The 16,496-nt window shown below is 39.0% G+C and overlaps 1 protein-coding gene across 2 annotated transcripts in view; it reads left to right on the top strand.

The window, feature by feature from the left end:
• Positions 1 to 16,496, top strand: part of DNAI4 (dynein axonemal intermediate chain 4) — a 38,453-nt gene that overhangs the window by 13,659 nt on the left and 8,298 nt on the right. For both annotated transcript variants that reach the window (XM_070746118.1, XM_070746119.1), the window contains exons 6-10: positions 613 to 752; positions 5,393 to 5,542; positions 6,901 to 7,098; positions 11,871 to 12,109; positions 15,402 to 15,488. In XM_070746118.1, coding sequence (XP_070602219.1) covers positions 613 to 752; positions 5,393 to 5,542; positions 6,901 to 7,098; positions 11,871 to 12,109; positions 15,402 to 15,488 — 814 coding nt within the window. The remainder of the gene's footprint in view (positions 1 to 612; positions 753 to 5,392; positions 5,543 to 6,900; positions 7,099 to 11,870; positions 12,110 to 15,401; positions 15,489 to 16,496) is intronic.

The following is a 16,496-nucleotide window of genomic DNA, read 5'->3' as shown; positions in this document are numbered from 1 at the left end:
GAGTGGATCTTCGAGTATAAACGCTAAATCATCTGCAAATGCTTGTAATTCATATTCTTCTTTGCCACTGAGCATGTCTAATGTTTTACAGTCATCATTATATCTATCTGCAAGTGAGCTGTAAAGTTATTTCTTCTAGATAAAGGTGGGCAACTATGGCCCTTTTATGACCTGTGGACTTCAACTCCCAGAATTCCTGAGCCAGCCATATATTGAAATCCATAAGCCGTAAAGGGCCCATGGTTGCTCACCCCTTCTCTAAATCCTAATAATCCGATGGGCAACTGCAGTAAAACAAACCTGTGCAGAAAGAAATATAAAATGTGTAGTGTCAAAAAAGCAAGCAATATTTTTATCTACTGATTCACAGGTGTTAATCTGGTTAGAAAAATGCAAACTTCAGAACTTCCTCAAAAGAATTCAAAAATATTTCACAGTGCAATTCTATCCATATCAGAATTCCACATCCACTGTAGTACCATTTAAGAATTAGTTTCCATGTACAACATCTATGGACATTTTATTTCAAAGATGACATTTGCAAAGGAAAAGGCTATCTGGTTGAAATATTTGCATACAGCACTTTGAATGCATATCTTTTGTTTTCCAAAGGAAAAAGAATATTGCTTATATGGAACTCTGTAAAAACAGACTTGGCAATGATCAATATGCCAATAGAATGATGCAAACATTAAATGGAGCACCAAAGACAAAGGAAGTACAATGTGACAAAATTGTAATGGCCGACAAAGGTAAATTAGTGGGATTTTTTTATAGATCATTGACACTATATAGAAAAGTTTCAACTTTGGAAGCAACACCAGAATATGTATATGGAGAGAGAATGTATGTATGTATGTATGTATGTATGTATGTATGTATGTATGTATGTATGTATGTATGTACAAGCTAGCAGGGACTATGGGTGAACTAATGGGGGCTGGGGGCAGATGCTACAAAGTGCAGGCAGGGGTTTTATGGTGTACCAAATCCTGAGATCTCATACTCCATGTGGGAATCTTTGAGAGAAAAAATGATAGGAGTGATTTACAGGAGTGACCTTCTCTACCAACTTCCCTATTGACTAAGCTTGTAGGAAACTGGCAAGAAAGATCATGAATGGTGATCACATGATTTTGAGGATGTGTCACAACTGGAACTTTGAGAGCAGGTTATAGGTTTATTATTTATTTATTTATTTATTTATTTATTTATTTAATCAAGCTTGTATAAGATTAATATGATAAGACAAAGAATGAGATTAATATGAATATATAAGACGTTTAAGCATGGTTTTGATTACATGGTATCAAGCTTGTATAAGATTAATATGATAAGACAAAGAATGAGATTAATATGAATATATAAGAGGTTTAAGCATGGTTTTGATTACATGGTATTTTACCCATACATGGGGTCTTTAGGACAGGGATGATAGGCATGCTGGTGCACTTACGCACGCCCTTTACATATCTCTGGGGTGAGGTCAATGTTAGATAGTTCTCTCTCAGAGCTTTCATTTATTTATTTATTTATTTATTTATTTATTTATTTATTTATTTATTTATTTATTTATTTATTTATTTATTTATTTATTTATTTATTTATTTATTTATTTATTTATTTATTTATTTATTTATTTATTTATTTATTTATTTATTATTTAGATTTGTATGCCGCCCCTCTCCGAAGACTTGGGGCGGCTCACAACAAGATAGAACAAATCATAAATAATCCAAATAACATTAAAATATTTAAAGATTTAAAAGAACCCCATATACTAACAGACACACACACAAGCATACCATGTATAAATTGAACATGCCCGGGGGAGGTGTTTCAATTCCCCCATGCCTGACGGCAAAGGTGGGGTTTAAGGAGTTTACGGAAGGCAGGAAGAGTAGGGGCAGTTCTAATCTCTGGGGGGGAGTTGGTTCCAGAGAGTCGGTGCCGCCACAGAGAAGGCTCTTCCCCTGGGGCCCGCCAACCGACATTGTTTAGTTGACGGGACCCGGAGAAGGCCCACTCTGTGGGACCTAATCGGTCGCTGGGATTCATGCGGCAGGAGGCGGTCTCAGAGATATTCTGGTCCAGTGCCATGAAGGGCTTTAAAGGTCATAATCAACACTTGCTTTTGTCCTCTTCTTTTCTAGCCAGGAAATATTTTTCAATAATACTCAAGTCTAGAGACTGTGCAGTTCATTCCCAATTTTTTTTTTCCTGGAAGTACTTTATAGTCAACTTGGAGTATGCTTCTGATTATTGTCCTGTTGAAATAATCCCTTTAGCTTCAGTTTCTGCTTAGTGTGGATCATTATTGTTGATCTTGTTTTTATTAAGACTTATATTCTATTTTTTAATTTTAATTAACTCAAAATAAATTTGCCCACATAAACAATTCTGTCAGATGGATTGTGCTGAGAGAGATTGTATCTGACCCAAAGACACACGGTGGGCTATCATGTCTATAGGAGGATTGGAGCTCACAATTTTCCATTTTCTAAGCACCATTCTCCTTTGCTTTCTCCATGGCTCAATTTCAAATCCAAGTGAGCCTAATTTTTAGTCGGTACAACTAAGGAGACAAGTGACTTCCTCTTTTTTGTATAGGTGTATGTATTTTAAGCCTCAGTAGGTGGCAGCAGAATCAAATTGACCTTGGCTCAGAAGTAAGCAGAGTCAGCACTACTTAGTACCAGGGTAAAGGAACTGCCAAGGTTGAGTAGCCATGAAAATATTGGGGGTGGGGTGGGGTGTCCCAGTAGAAGGCAATGGCAAATTGGTTTTTTAATGTTACCAGTAAAATTTCATGGACCAAACCACTAGTGCTCAAGGATGCTTTTGCTTTAAAAAAAAATTCTTAAAACATATAGGGTAGATTTGTGCAAGAATGCTCCCTTTATGAGATGAGTGGAAGCAATTATACACCTCCCTAAAAGATCATTTTAAAAATTACAATGGAGAAGTCTGTTTAGACAATTGACATGACATACAGTGGGGAAAAAAAGTATTTAGTCAGACACCAATTGTGCAAATTCTCCCACTTAAAAAGACAAGACGGAGTGGCTGTGGGTTTTGCCTCCCAAGGACAATTCTATCTGTCCGTCCATTACCCTGGGGGGGGAATTATTGACCCCCTCAGAGAGGGTCCGCAACTTGGGCGTCCTCCTCGATCCACAGCTCACATTAGAAAAACATCTTTCAGCTGTGGCGAGGGGGGCGTTTGCCCAGGTTCGCCTGGTGCGCCAGTTGCGGCCCTATTTGGACCGGGAGTCATTGCTCACAGTCACTCATGCCCTCATCACCTCGAGGCTCGACTACTGTAACGCTCTCTACATGGGGCTACCTTTGAAAAGTGTTCGGAAACTTCAGATCATGCAGAATGCAGCTGCGAGAGCAATTATGGGCTTCTCCAAGTATGCCCATATCACTCCAACACTCCGCAGTCTGCATTGGCTGCCGATCAGTTTCCGGTCACAATTCAAAGTGTTGGTTATGACCTATAAAGCCCTTCATGGCACCGGACCAGAATATCTTCGGGACCACCTCCTGCCGCACGAATCCCAGCGACCGGTTAGGTCCCACAGAGTTGGCCTTCTCCGGGTCCCGTCGACTAAACAATGTCGTCTGGCGGGCCCCAGGGGAAGAGCCTTCTCTGTGGGGGCCCCGACCCTCTGGAACCAGCTCCCTCCTGAGATTAGGATTGCCCCCACCCTCCCTGCCTTTCGTAAACTCCTTAAGACCCACCTTTGCCGTCAGGCATGGGGGAACTAAAACACCTCCCCCTTGCCCATGTTGTTTTGTTGATTGATTGACTGTGTGCCTGTTTTTTATATATACTGTTTTTTATGAGATTATTAATTTAAATTGGAACTGGATGGGTGGGCATTGGATTTGGTATTGTGTACTGTACTGTTTTTTATTATTGTTGTGAGCCGCCCCGAGATTGCGGAGAGGGGCGGCATATAAATCCAATAAACCTAAACCTAAACCTGTAATTGACATCATAGGTAGACCTCAACCATGAGAGACAACATGAGAAAGCACATCCAGAAAATCACATTGTCTGATTTTTAATGAATTTACAGTATTTCCAAATTATGGTGGAAAATAAGTATTTGGTCAATAACAAATGTTCATCTCAATACTTTGTTATATATCCTTTGTTGGCAATGACAGAGGTCAAACATTTTCTGTAAGTCCTCACAAGGTTGGCACACACTTGCTGGTATGTTGGCCCATTCCTCCATGCAGATCTCCTCAAGAGCAGTGATGTTTTGGGGCTGTCGCGGACAACATGGACTTTCAACTCCCTTCAAAAGTTTTTTATAAGGTTGAGATCTGGAGACTGGCTAGGCCACTCCAGGACCTTAAAATACTTCTTACAAAGCCACTCCTTTGTTGCCCTGGCGGTGTATTTGGGATCATTGTCATGCTGAAAGATCCAGCCATGTTTCATCTTCAGTGCCCTTGCTGAAAGGTGGTATGCACTCAAAATCTCACAATACATGGCCCCATTTAGAAGTTACAGGCCTGTGAGAGCCAGAAATCTTGCTTGTTTGTAGGTGACCAAATACTTTTTTCCACCATAATTTGCAAAGAAATTCATTAAAATCACAATGTGATTTTCTGGATGTGTTTTCTCATGTTGTCTCTCATGGTTGAGGTCTACCTATGATGTCAATTACAGGCCTCTCTCATCTTTTTAAGTGGGAGAACTTGCACAATTGGTGTCTGACTAAATACTTTTCCCCCCACTGTATTTTATGTAAACACATCCTTTATGATCCTTTGGAAGAATGTGCAGTTATACAAAGAAAATACGAGAGTTCCATGATATCTAGTAATAATTATCTTAGCTTCTTAAACTAGTTAAAGAAATTCAACCACTTTGTTTTTCTGAAATACAGTGCTCCCTCAATTTTCACGGGGGATGTGTTCCGAGATCGCCCGCGAAAGTTGAATTTCCGCGAAGTAGAGATGCGGAAATAAATACACTATTTTTGGCTATGAACAGTATCACAAGCCTTCCCTTAACACTTTAAACCCCTAAATTACAATTTCCCATTCCCCTAGCAACCATTTAGATTATTATTCACCATGTTTATTTATTAAAGTTTATTTAAAAAAATATTTATTAAAGGTGGATGAAAGTTTGGCGATGACATATGACATCATAGGGTGGGAAAAACCGTGGTATAGGGAAAAACTGCGAAGTATTTTTTAATTAATATTTTTGAAAAACCGTGGTATAGACTTTCTGCGAAGTTTGAACCCGCGAAAATCGAGGGAACACTGTATATCAGAAGTATTTCCTTGTAACATAAATATGTGGTACTTATATAGAGAACAAAAAAAAGCAGAACTAATCATGTCCTCTTTTTTTCCATAGAGATAATGGCCACTACCTGGGATTTATTTGATTCTTTTAATGCTTTGGAAGAAGCAACAGCAGAAACAGTTAATGGAGCACTAGCTACAGTGGCTGGTAAACCAGCTAAAGAGCGTGACAAAGCTGTGTCCCTTGCTTCTATAGAAACAGGTACTTTTACATACTGTATTTAAATTTCCACATCCTCTCCCAACCAAATCAAGATTTACATATTACCCATATATCATGATTATATGTAGAAAAGTATACCGGGGGTGGTTTTAACCTTTTAACTAGATTATATTGTTAAAAATGATTGCTATTGACTTGGGTTATCACAAGTAATGAATCTCTTTTTATTTTTCTTGCAATTTTCTGATATGGGGTCAAATTAGTCCTAGTGAGTAATTCTATAAATTTTAAATTAGACATAAATCCCATTTTTTAAATGGAGTTTACTCTCCAGTGCATAGTGTTTCAGCATTTATTTAAAAATGTACTAATACTGATTTCTACATTAACTCAGCCTTCCATCTTTCTGAGGTGAGTAAACTAGGGACCCAGATTGTTGGGGGCAATATGCTGATTCTGTAAAGTGCTTAGAAAAGCACTATGAAGTGATATATAACTCTAAATGCTATAATATAGAATAGAACAGAATAGAATTTTTATTGGCCAAGTTGATTGGACACACAAGGAATTTGTCTTGGTGCATATGCTCCCAGCGTACATAAAATAAAATATACATTTGTCAAGAATCATGTGGTACAACACTTAATGATTGTCATAGGGGTCAAATAAGCAATGAAGAAGCAATATTAATAAAAATCTTAGGATATAAGCAACAAGTTACAGTCATACAGTCAACGTGGGAGGAAATGGGTGAAAGGAATGATGAGAAAAACTAGTAGAATAGAAGTGCAGATTTAGTAGAAAGTCTGACAGTGTTAAGGGAATTATTTGTTTAGTAGAGTGATGGCGTTCGGAAAAAAACTGTTCTTGTGTCTAGTTGTCTTGGTGTGCAGTGCTCTGTAGCGACATTTTGAGGGTAGGAGTTGAAACAATTTGTGTCCAGGATGTGAGGGGTCAGTAAATGTTTTCCCCGCCCTCTTTTTGACTTGTGCAGTATACAGGTCCTCAATGGAAGGCAGGTTGGCAGCAATTGTTTTTTCTGCAGTTCTGATTATAAATACTGAAGGAATAGTTAGCACTGTATTTCTATTGAAATGGTCTCAAGATGTATATGCAAAACACTCCTAGACACACAGTAGCAAACATATATGCATGCATCCAAATTGTAGATTGAACTGGGATTGAAATGCCACAGAGTAATCTCCTCTGGAAAAATAGAATATAAAATAATATATTGTAACATTTAATACATTATCTATTAATAGGGGTTTATTCTGCCCTTAAAACTCCAAGTCAGTTCAGAAAATGAAAAATTGAAAATTATTTTCCCTTTCCTCTAATGCTTCAAATGTTCCCTTTGTAACATTTGCTGGGTTTTTTTTTCTTTCTCTTTTCAGAAAGCTTTACTTCAAGTTCCATTCTTGATCTTGAAAGTGTAATCCTCTCCCGAATTCAGGAAGAAACAGAAGACCACTCAGAAATTATATTTAAATCTGATAAATTTCATCAAGATCTATTTTATATGGAAAGAGTCCTAATGGAGAATATTTTCCAGCCTAAACTTGCAGCTTATCGGCAGCTTCCTATTCTCATAGGTACATAAGTGATCAGGTATTTACTCCTCAACCTGAGTTCAGGAACAGTTCCTCTTATTGTAAAACAAATATTTAAGTTAGAATACATTACAGTAATGTTATTCTTCGAAGAAAGAGCAGGGAAGGAGTTCTCAAACTCACTGCTTATTAATCAACTTTATTTATACAAGTCCTAATTTGCTTCCTGAAAAGAAAATATTAGCCTGGTTTACAAATGAGGTGTTAGAATGTTTTGACACCTACAATCTTGCATGGTTGCATGGTTTTTAAATGATGGGGTTTTTAGATGCTTTAAAAAAATATTATATTTGTTTACATTATCACACTGTTTTATTATTGTTGTGAGCCACCCTGAGTCTTCGGAGAGGGGCGGCAAATCAAATCAAATCAAATCATAAATCTAGGACAAAGGTCTTCAGTTAGTGGGTTACACCTCAAAGAGACACCAGTGTCACTCTCATTATTTCCTTTTAGTTATTGTTGAAGAATTAAATCAGAGCTCCTCAAGGCTTGACTTTCCCAAATGTCAGGATTAATGTGGTCAGTTACAAAGACCACAAGGCAAACTCAAGAGACTTTATTTATTTATTTATTTATTTATTTATTTATTTATTCATTCATTCATTCATTCATTCATTCATTCATTCATTCATTTAGTTATTTATTTATTATTTAGATTTGTATGCCGCCCCTCTCCGAAGACTCGGGGCAGCTCACAACAAGATAGAACAAATCATAAATAATCAGAAAACTTTAAAATTTATACAAGATTTAAAAGAACCCCATATACTAACAGATGCACACACAAACATACCATGCATAAATTAAACATGTCCAGGGGAGGTGTTTCAATTCCCCCATGCCTGACGGCAGAGGTGGGTTTTAAGGAGTTTACGGAAGGCAGGGAGAGTAGGGGCAGTTCTAATCTCTGGGGGGAGTTGGTTCCAGAGAGTCGGTGCCGCCACAGAGAAGGCTCTTCCCCTGGGGCCCACCAACCGACATTGTTTAGTTGACGGGACCCGGAGAAGGGCCACTCTGTGGGACCTAATCGGTCGCTGGGGTTCGTGTGGCAGGAGGCGGTCTCGGAGATATTCTGGTCCAGTGCCATGAAGGGCTTTAAAGGTCATAACCAACACTTTGAATTGTGACCGGAAATTGATCGGCAGCCAATGCAGACTGCGGAGTGATGGTGAAACATGGGCATACCTAGGTAAGCCCATGACTGCTCTCGCAGCTGCATTCTGCACGATCTGAAGTTTCCGAACACTTTTCAAAGGTAGCCCCATGTAGAGAGCATTACAGTAGTCGAACCTCGAGGTGATGAGGGCATGAGTGACTTATATATTTTTTTTAAGAAATGTAAGTAAAAGGCAGAAGAAGGGTCTAAGCCCCTAGGCCAGTGATGGCAAACCTTTTTTGGTTCACATGCCAAAAGGCTGTGTGTGCATGCACTAACATGTGTGTGCATGCCCATACCTCTTCCCTCCCTTGTGCATGCACAGTGTGCATGCGCACAGGCCTCACTGAAGCCTGAAACAGTGAAAAAACAGCCAAACGGACAAACCGGAAGTTCAGAAAAACAGACTTTCAGTTTGCCCATTGTGCTGTTTTTCACACTCCAGAGACTTCAGGAAGCTTCCCTCAAGCCTCCGAAATGTGAAACAGCCTTCCCCAAGGCCAGAAATCAGCTGGACAATTTATTTTATTTATTTATTTATTGGATTTGTATGCCGCCCCTCTCCGTGAACTCGGGGCGGCTAACAACAGTGGTAAAAAAAGCATGTGACAATCCAATACTAAAACAGCTAAAAACCCTTGTTATGACACCAATCATACATACAAACATACCATGCATAAATTGTAGAAGCCTAGGGGGAAAAAATATCTCAGTTCTCCCATGCCTGACGGCAGAGGTGGGTTTTAAGGAGCTTACGAAAAGCAAGGAGGGTGGGGGCTATTCTAATCTCTGGGGGGAGTTGGATGTGAGTTGGAACTAACATAGGGTAATGTCTCACGTGCCTCTGATATGTCTCCATGTGCCACCTATGTGTCTCCATGTGTCAACGACTACTTCAGCTTCAACCGCCACAACACAAGAGCACTCAACAGATTCAAACTTAATATTAACGCTCCAAACTTGACTGTAAAAAATATGACTTTAACAATCGAGTTGTCGAAGCGTGGAACTCATTACCGGACTCAATAGTGTCAACTCCCAACCCCCAACATTTCTCCCTTAGACTCTCCACGATTGACCTCTCCAGGTTCCTAAGAGGCCAGTAAGGGGCGTATATAAGTGCACTGATGTGCCTATCGTCCCCTGTCCAATTATCTTCCCTTATCTTATATATCATACATATTCTTATCTGTCTGTCTGTCTGTCTGTCTATCTATCTATCTATCTATCTATCTATCTATCTATCTATCTATCTATCATATATATTTTCTCCTTATCTCTTATATCATATATATTCTCTCCCTCCCCTCTACTTCTCTTCTTTTTTACTTTCTATCTTTATATATATTACTTAATGTCTATTCTCTTCCATATGTACAGTATTGTATATTGGACAAAGAATAAATAAAAAATAAATAAATGAATAATAAATAAATAATATGGCACACATGCCATCACTGCCCTAGGCAATGCACATAGGTTTTATGAACTTTCATATTTTGGACCATATCCATTTCACAGAACAGGAATTAAAGTAACTGCCACCATAAAACCATAAATACAAACGAAGAGGTAGGATGATCCCCCGATGCCAGAAAAAACATTTTGCAGAAGAAAAGCTGGTAGCCCTGCCAGAAGCATAGCGGCAACATTTCCCAAAACATGTCTTAATGACATATGACAGCTTAAAACAAAAAAAACCCCAGCTAAAATCCAGACAAAATTGGCTACACAAATCCAGAGAAACGTATCTCTCCATGGACATGTAAAGAAAGAATTCTTTCTCCTTCCTCACAACTTTATAATTCTGTTTCTTTTATTAAAATTATTTGGTTGCTAATAAGTTTCAAAGAAAGAGTAAAAGAATGAATGGATGGACGGATGGATGATCTCCTACCATTCCATTTATTTATTCTATTCCATGTATTTTTTTTCTCCTTTTGGGGATTCTTTATAACAAATTATTGATCTCTAGATAACTACCAGTCTTATTTTTTGGATGCCCTGCTGGAAATAAACAAATCATTCAAAGCTTTTCTTAACACTGGATCCTTGTTTTTCAAAACATGAAAATGTTTCTTGTTAATTCCGAAGAGATATGAACATAGTAGATACCATGACAAGGTCTCTAGGACCTTGGCAGCAAGAGTGGTTCTTTAAGTATCTGTGGCATGCTTTATTTATTTATTTATTTATTTATTTATTTATTCATTCATTCATTCATTCATTCATTCATTCATTCATTCATTTGTATGCCGCCCCTTTCCGTGGACTCGGGGCGGCTCACAACACAATAAAACAATTCATAATAAATCTAATAATATACAATTTAAAATTTAAAATAGTTAAAAAAAACCATTTTTAAGCAGACATACCTACAAACATACCATACATAAATTATATAGGCCCAGGGGAGATATCTCAATTCCCCCATGCCTGACGACAAAGGTGGGTTTTGAGGAGTTTACGAAAGGCCAGGAGGGTAGGGGCAGTTCTAATCTCTGGGGGGAGCTGGTTCCAGAGAGTCGGGGCCGCCACAGAGAAGGCTCTTCCCCTGCGGCCCGCCAACTGACATTGTTTAGTTGACGGGACCCGGAGAAGGCCGACTCTGTGGGACCTAATTGGTCGCTGGGATTCGTGCAGCCTTCGTATCATGCCTTTGCTGTTGGATCTTGTACTCAAAAAAGTTGAGAAAACACTGTTATGTAAATAAATAAGGCCTAATAATTTGTCTTTAGATTTGTGGGTGTTAGTTCCAATATATCTTGACTTGTGAATGTTGAGAATAAGGCATCTAAGCAGGCAGGTGGCTGTTTCAGAAATGGCCAACATATGGAAAGTTTAGTGTCATTTTGAAGGAGGAAATGGAGAGAGGGAGGGAGGAGGAGAAATGATGAATTGTAAAGGAGAAAATATTCTTTTTCTTCATTGATGTAGAATTTTAATTTTGATCAAGAGCTGTTTTCAATTTAGATTTATGATTAAGCTACGAATGCCAGTGTTCTTTTCGTTTTTGAAACTGGAGCCTTGGAAACTATGAAAAGGCAATAATTTAGTGCAGCATTAAAAATAAAACTCCAGTTAGATTGGAGAAAGGAGTTCCCAGGTCCAAAAAAGTTGAAGGCTCTTTGGATCCATCTGGATTTGCTACTGAAGCTTTTCCCACAATGGGAACATTAAGCAGGGCTGAACACTTTTCAAGTATGGGTGATACATACAGTATCTTCCTTGATAGATCGTAATGTGTGGGAATGTTTGTACATTTTAATTTGTAATTTCAATGGAGAAAGCTTCAGTTCCCATTGCCATTTGGATAGAAAATAATACTGGCTAAAACTAGGTTCAATTACATTGTGTTTATCAAACAAAAACACCTCCTACAGAGCTAATCTCCACAGTAGATGACTTCTCCATTTTTATTTCAAAGGGAGAGTGAAAAGTAGAACTCTTGGTGCCCTCAGACCTTTCATTGGGAATTATGGCAGTCATCAGTATCTAGATATTGGTCAGGCTATCACTGACCTGAGCAAGTATAAGCAATGCCTTTTCTTTTGGGGAATATAATGATATCTTGTTTTTGTTCTTATATTCTTAGAGCCAGATGCCAAATCTGATTATAGTGAATCAGAATTTGATAGTACATCAGGAAAGGGAGAGGAAAAGGAGGAGGAAGAGGGTGAAGATCAGCCATCAATGAAATCATCTTTGCTCTTAGAGTTAGGTGATCGAAAAGAAGAAATACCACCACCATTTATGGAACCCTTGTGGTCCTATGGATGCAGTTTGACGAAAGGCAACAATGTGAGCTGCATGGCTTGGAACAAGTTCAACCCTGTAAGAGACCACCACATTTCTGATGATGTGTATTACCTTTAAGAATATGCAGCTAGGCTGGTAGAAGTGAAGTTCCCCACTTCTTTCCACCTGTAAATCTCCAATAAATGGTACAGAGGATCAGAGCACAGAAGTTCAATTCGTGTAAGGCTTCTACACAGTTTTCAGGAATCTCCTTTCCTCCTATACCTACCTCAGTGGACATTCTTGACATTCGATGATATTTTCAAAAACATGAAAAGTCTGCTGAGAAAAGAATACAGCATAGAGAAATATTCTATTTTTCTAAGTACAGTGATACCTCGTCTTACAAATGCCTCGTCATACAAACTTTTCGAGATACAAACCCGGGGTTTAATATTTTTTTGCCTCTTCTTACAAACTATTTTCACCTTACAAACCCACCGCTGCCGCTGGGATGCCCCGCCTCCGGACTTCCGTTGCTAGCGAAGCGCCCGTTTTTGCGCTGCTGGGATTCCCTGAGCCTTCCCTCCATGGGAAACCCCACCTCCAGACTTCCGTGTTTTTGTGATGCTGCAGGGGAATCCCAGCAGTGCAAAAACAGGCGCTTCGCTGGCAACAGAAGTCCTGAGGTGGGGTTTTCCAGCGAGGGGAGCCTCAGTAAAATCACAGCATCACAAAAACACAGAGGTCCGGAGGTGGGGTTTCTAGGACTTTGGTGTTTTTGCAATGCTACGATTTCACTGATGCTCCCTTTGCTGGGAAACCCCATCTCCGGACTTCCGTTGCCAGCGAAGCGCTCGTTTTTGCGATGCTGGGATTCCCCTGCTGGGATTCCCCTGCAGCATCGCAAAAACACAGAAGTCTGGAGGTGGGGTTTCCCATGGAGGGGAGCCTCAGGGGAATCCCAGCAGTGCAAAAACGGGCGCTTCGGCTGGCAAAAGGGGTGAATTTTGGGCTTGCACGCATTAATCGCTTTTCCATTGATTCCTATGGGAAACATTGTTTCGTCTTACAAACTTTTCATCTTAAGAACCTTGTCCCGGAACCAATTAAGTTTGTAAGATAAGGTATCACTGTACATACATCTAAATATGGAACCTGATTCTAAATGGAGTCAGTGAATACTCACCAAGAGTCTTTCTCAACTCAAAAACCTTACATTATATAGACCTGAACTCCCAGAATTCCATAACCAATTGATGTCCACATATCCCAAAGTTGTTTAAGTTGAAAAATTGACTTCATGGATTAATAAGGGCCTTGTATTGTGGGGAAATGCTTCGTTGCACACTACAAATATATATTATTTGTTTCCAACTCTTTAAATCAAAAACATTTTTCCTGGAATTTTCTAGCCACAGGTGCATAACCTCAGGAAAAGGGGTCACCTAAGACCATCAGAAAACACATATTTCTATGGTCTTCGGGACTGAGGCACCACTCCTCTATCCGACTCCAGGCGGGTGCACCCACATGCAAATAGACTACTGCAAAAACAAAAAAATACCTGCCCCATGGGAACTTCTGAGCATGCACAGAAGCCAAATTTCTGGCACTGTGCATGCGTTGCAATCTTGGTTTCGTGTGTGTGTGTGTGTGTTGCATTTTTAAAAATTCAGCACTGTGCATGCATGCGCACGCAAAGCGCACTCACACCCATAAGGCATGGACACGCAGCACAGGAAGAAGTGAATTGGCCGTAAGATAAGTTAGAACCTACCCCTGAATTTCCTAATAATTTTATTTTATAGTTGGGGATCACTGCAACCTGAGGAACTGTACTAAAGGGTCATGGCATTAGGAAGGTTGAGAACCACTGTGACCTAGATATATGTTCCTCAGTTTACATAAAAGGAAAAAAATATGTTCACCAAGAATCACAAAACTTAATGATAGCCCGGGTACAACTTTGCTGCCTAGAGTAGGACAAAAATAATGTTACAAACACTATGATCAGCCTACTTTCCTCCTTTCTACCTCAAATTTCCTAAATTTAATCCCCCTCTGTAACACTTTTTACTTATCAAATTTCCCTTGGATTAAGGCTTGTCAGGGGGATGGCGGGGGCAATGAAGCTTTTCCTGTTTAGAGTTGGTCGAATTATAAACCAGATTTCTGCTTTCAGACCTTAATCATGACAGTAGTTAGAATACATCTACCATTCACTGGCAGAGATTTCTCCATTGTTATCAACCCTAACTACAGCATATGTCATTAAAACAAAATACAGACCATAATAGCAATTTTTCACACCAACAATGTTGAAATAGGGACCTGAATCTTGCCCTTAGTGCAACTGGAACTCAGGCAGCTATTTCATTGTCAGAGTAACTTGGGTAAGTCTACATCTTTATAGTGTTTGTAACATTATTTTTGTCCTACTCTAGGCAGCAAAGTTGTATTCGGACTATCATTAAGTTTTGTGATTCTAGATGAACGTATTTTTTTCCTTTTATGTAAACTGAGAGCATATACACCAAAGACAAATCCCTTGTATGTCCAATCATATTTGGCAAATAAAATTATGTTCTGTTCTGTTCTATTCTACTCTACTCTACTCTACTCTACTCTACTCTACTATTCCATTTTATTCTATTCTATTTTATTCTATTCTGTTGTTTGCCTGCCTTACTCGTAAGGGCTGATAAAACAGGAAGCAGCAGTTCTTACATTGGGGAAGGTCAGTATGTAACCATATCTCAGCCAATTAGGCCAGGAGTAGGCAAAGTTGGCTCTTCTATGACTTATGGACTTCAACTCCCAGAATTCCTGAGCCAATCATGCTAGCTCAGGAATTCTGGGAGTTGAAGTCCACATATCATAGAAGAGCCAACTTTGCCTACTCCTGAATTAGGCTATCAGGTCCCCCCCCTTCCCCCAAGTGCAAAGGGCCAGGGAGAGATGCCTAAAATTTAAACCTTGATGAATGACTTTTTCTCTTTGATCTCTTTGCCTCTTGCAAAGAGTTATTGTATTCATTCTTATCTGCCATAAAGATGCAACGCATGCAGAGTTGGGTCTGGAAATCTTCTGTCAAATCCAAACAACTGTTCAATAAGGAACAAAGGTCTGAAGAATTGTAATTATATTTGTATATATTTAACACTCTCAAGGATGCTTTCTGTCAATAAGACAACTTGTGCAGTGCTCAATTTAGTGCCAAACTGATTGAAAATTTAGATGTGTAGTCTCTATGGATATGGAAGGCATCTCATTGTGGGAAAAGCTCTATTATTTATTGGCTTGCTTTACTGAACTGCTGAAAATGAAAGTCGTGGCAATTTCAATGCTATGTTGGCTGGAAATAATCCACATTCTTGGCTTTTAGGATCTTTTAGCTGTTGGTTATGGGCAGTTTCGTTTTCAAGAGCAGAAGAAAGGCTTGGCATGCTGCTGGTCACTGAAAAACCCTATGGTAATGCACACTTTTAAAATATTAAAAATAATAGTAATTGAATTGGCTGCATTTTTATTTGCAATTGACAATGATGCAATATATTTTTCATGGTTGCTTAATATTAAATTTATTTATAATCTCAGACCAATGCATATCTGAAGCCATAACAAAACATTTGGTAAAATCCAGATAATTCATAGACAACCTGCCTTTCTGGGGCCTATTCTTTTTAATATGTTTGTGAGTGACATAGGGGAAGGTTTGATAGGGAAGGTTTGCCTATTTGCCGATGACTCTAAAGTGTGCAATAGGGTTGATATTCCTGGAGGTGTCTGTAATATGGTAAATGATTTAGCTTTACTAGATAAATGGTCAAAGCAATGGAAACTGCAGTTTAATGTTTCCAAATGTAAAATAATGCAATTGGGGAAAAGGAATCCTCAATCTGAGTATTGTATTGGCAGTTCTGTGTTAGCAAAAACTTCAGAAGAGAAGGATTTAGGGGTAGTGATTTCTGACAGTCTCAAAATGGGTGAGCAGTGTGGTCGGGCGGTAGGAAAAGCAAGTAGGATGCTTGGCTGTATAGCTAGAGGTACAACAAGCAGGAAGAGGAGATTGTGATCCCGCTATATAGAGCGCTGGTGAGACCGCATTTGGAATAATGTGTTCAGTTCTGGAGGCCTCACGTACAAAAAGATATTGACAAAATTGAATGGGTCCAAAGACGGACTACAAGAATGGTGGAAGGTCTTAAGCATAAAACATATCAGGAAAGACTTAATGAACTCAATCTGTATAGTCTGGAGGACAGAAGGAAAAGGGGGAACATGATTGAAACATTTAAATATGTCAAAGGGTTAAATAAGGTTCAGGAGGGAAGTGTTTTTAATAGAAAAGTGAACACAAGAACAAGGGGACACAACCTGAAGTTAGTTGGGGGAAAGATCAAAAGCAACATGAGAAAATATTATTTTACTGAAAGAGTGGTAGATCCTTGGAACAAACTTCCAGCAGACGTGGTTGGTA

This window comes from Erythrolamprus reginae, chromosome 3 (assembly GCF_031021105.1).
Source record: "Erythrolamprus reginae isolate rEryReg1 chromosome 3, rEryReg1.hap1, whole genome shotgun sequence".
Lineage (NCBI taxonomy): Eukaryota > Metazoa > Chordata > Lepidosauria > Squamata > Dipsadidae > Erythrolamprus > Erythrolamprus reginae.
The sequence above is the reverse complement of the archived record's forward strand: the minus strand, read 5'-3'. Positions and strand labels throughout refer to the sequence as shown.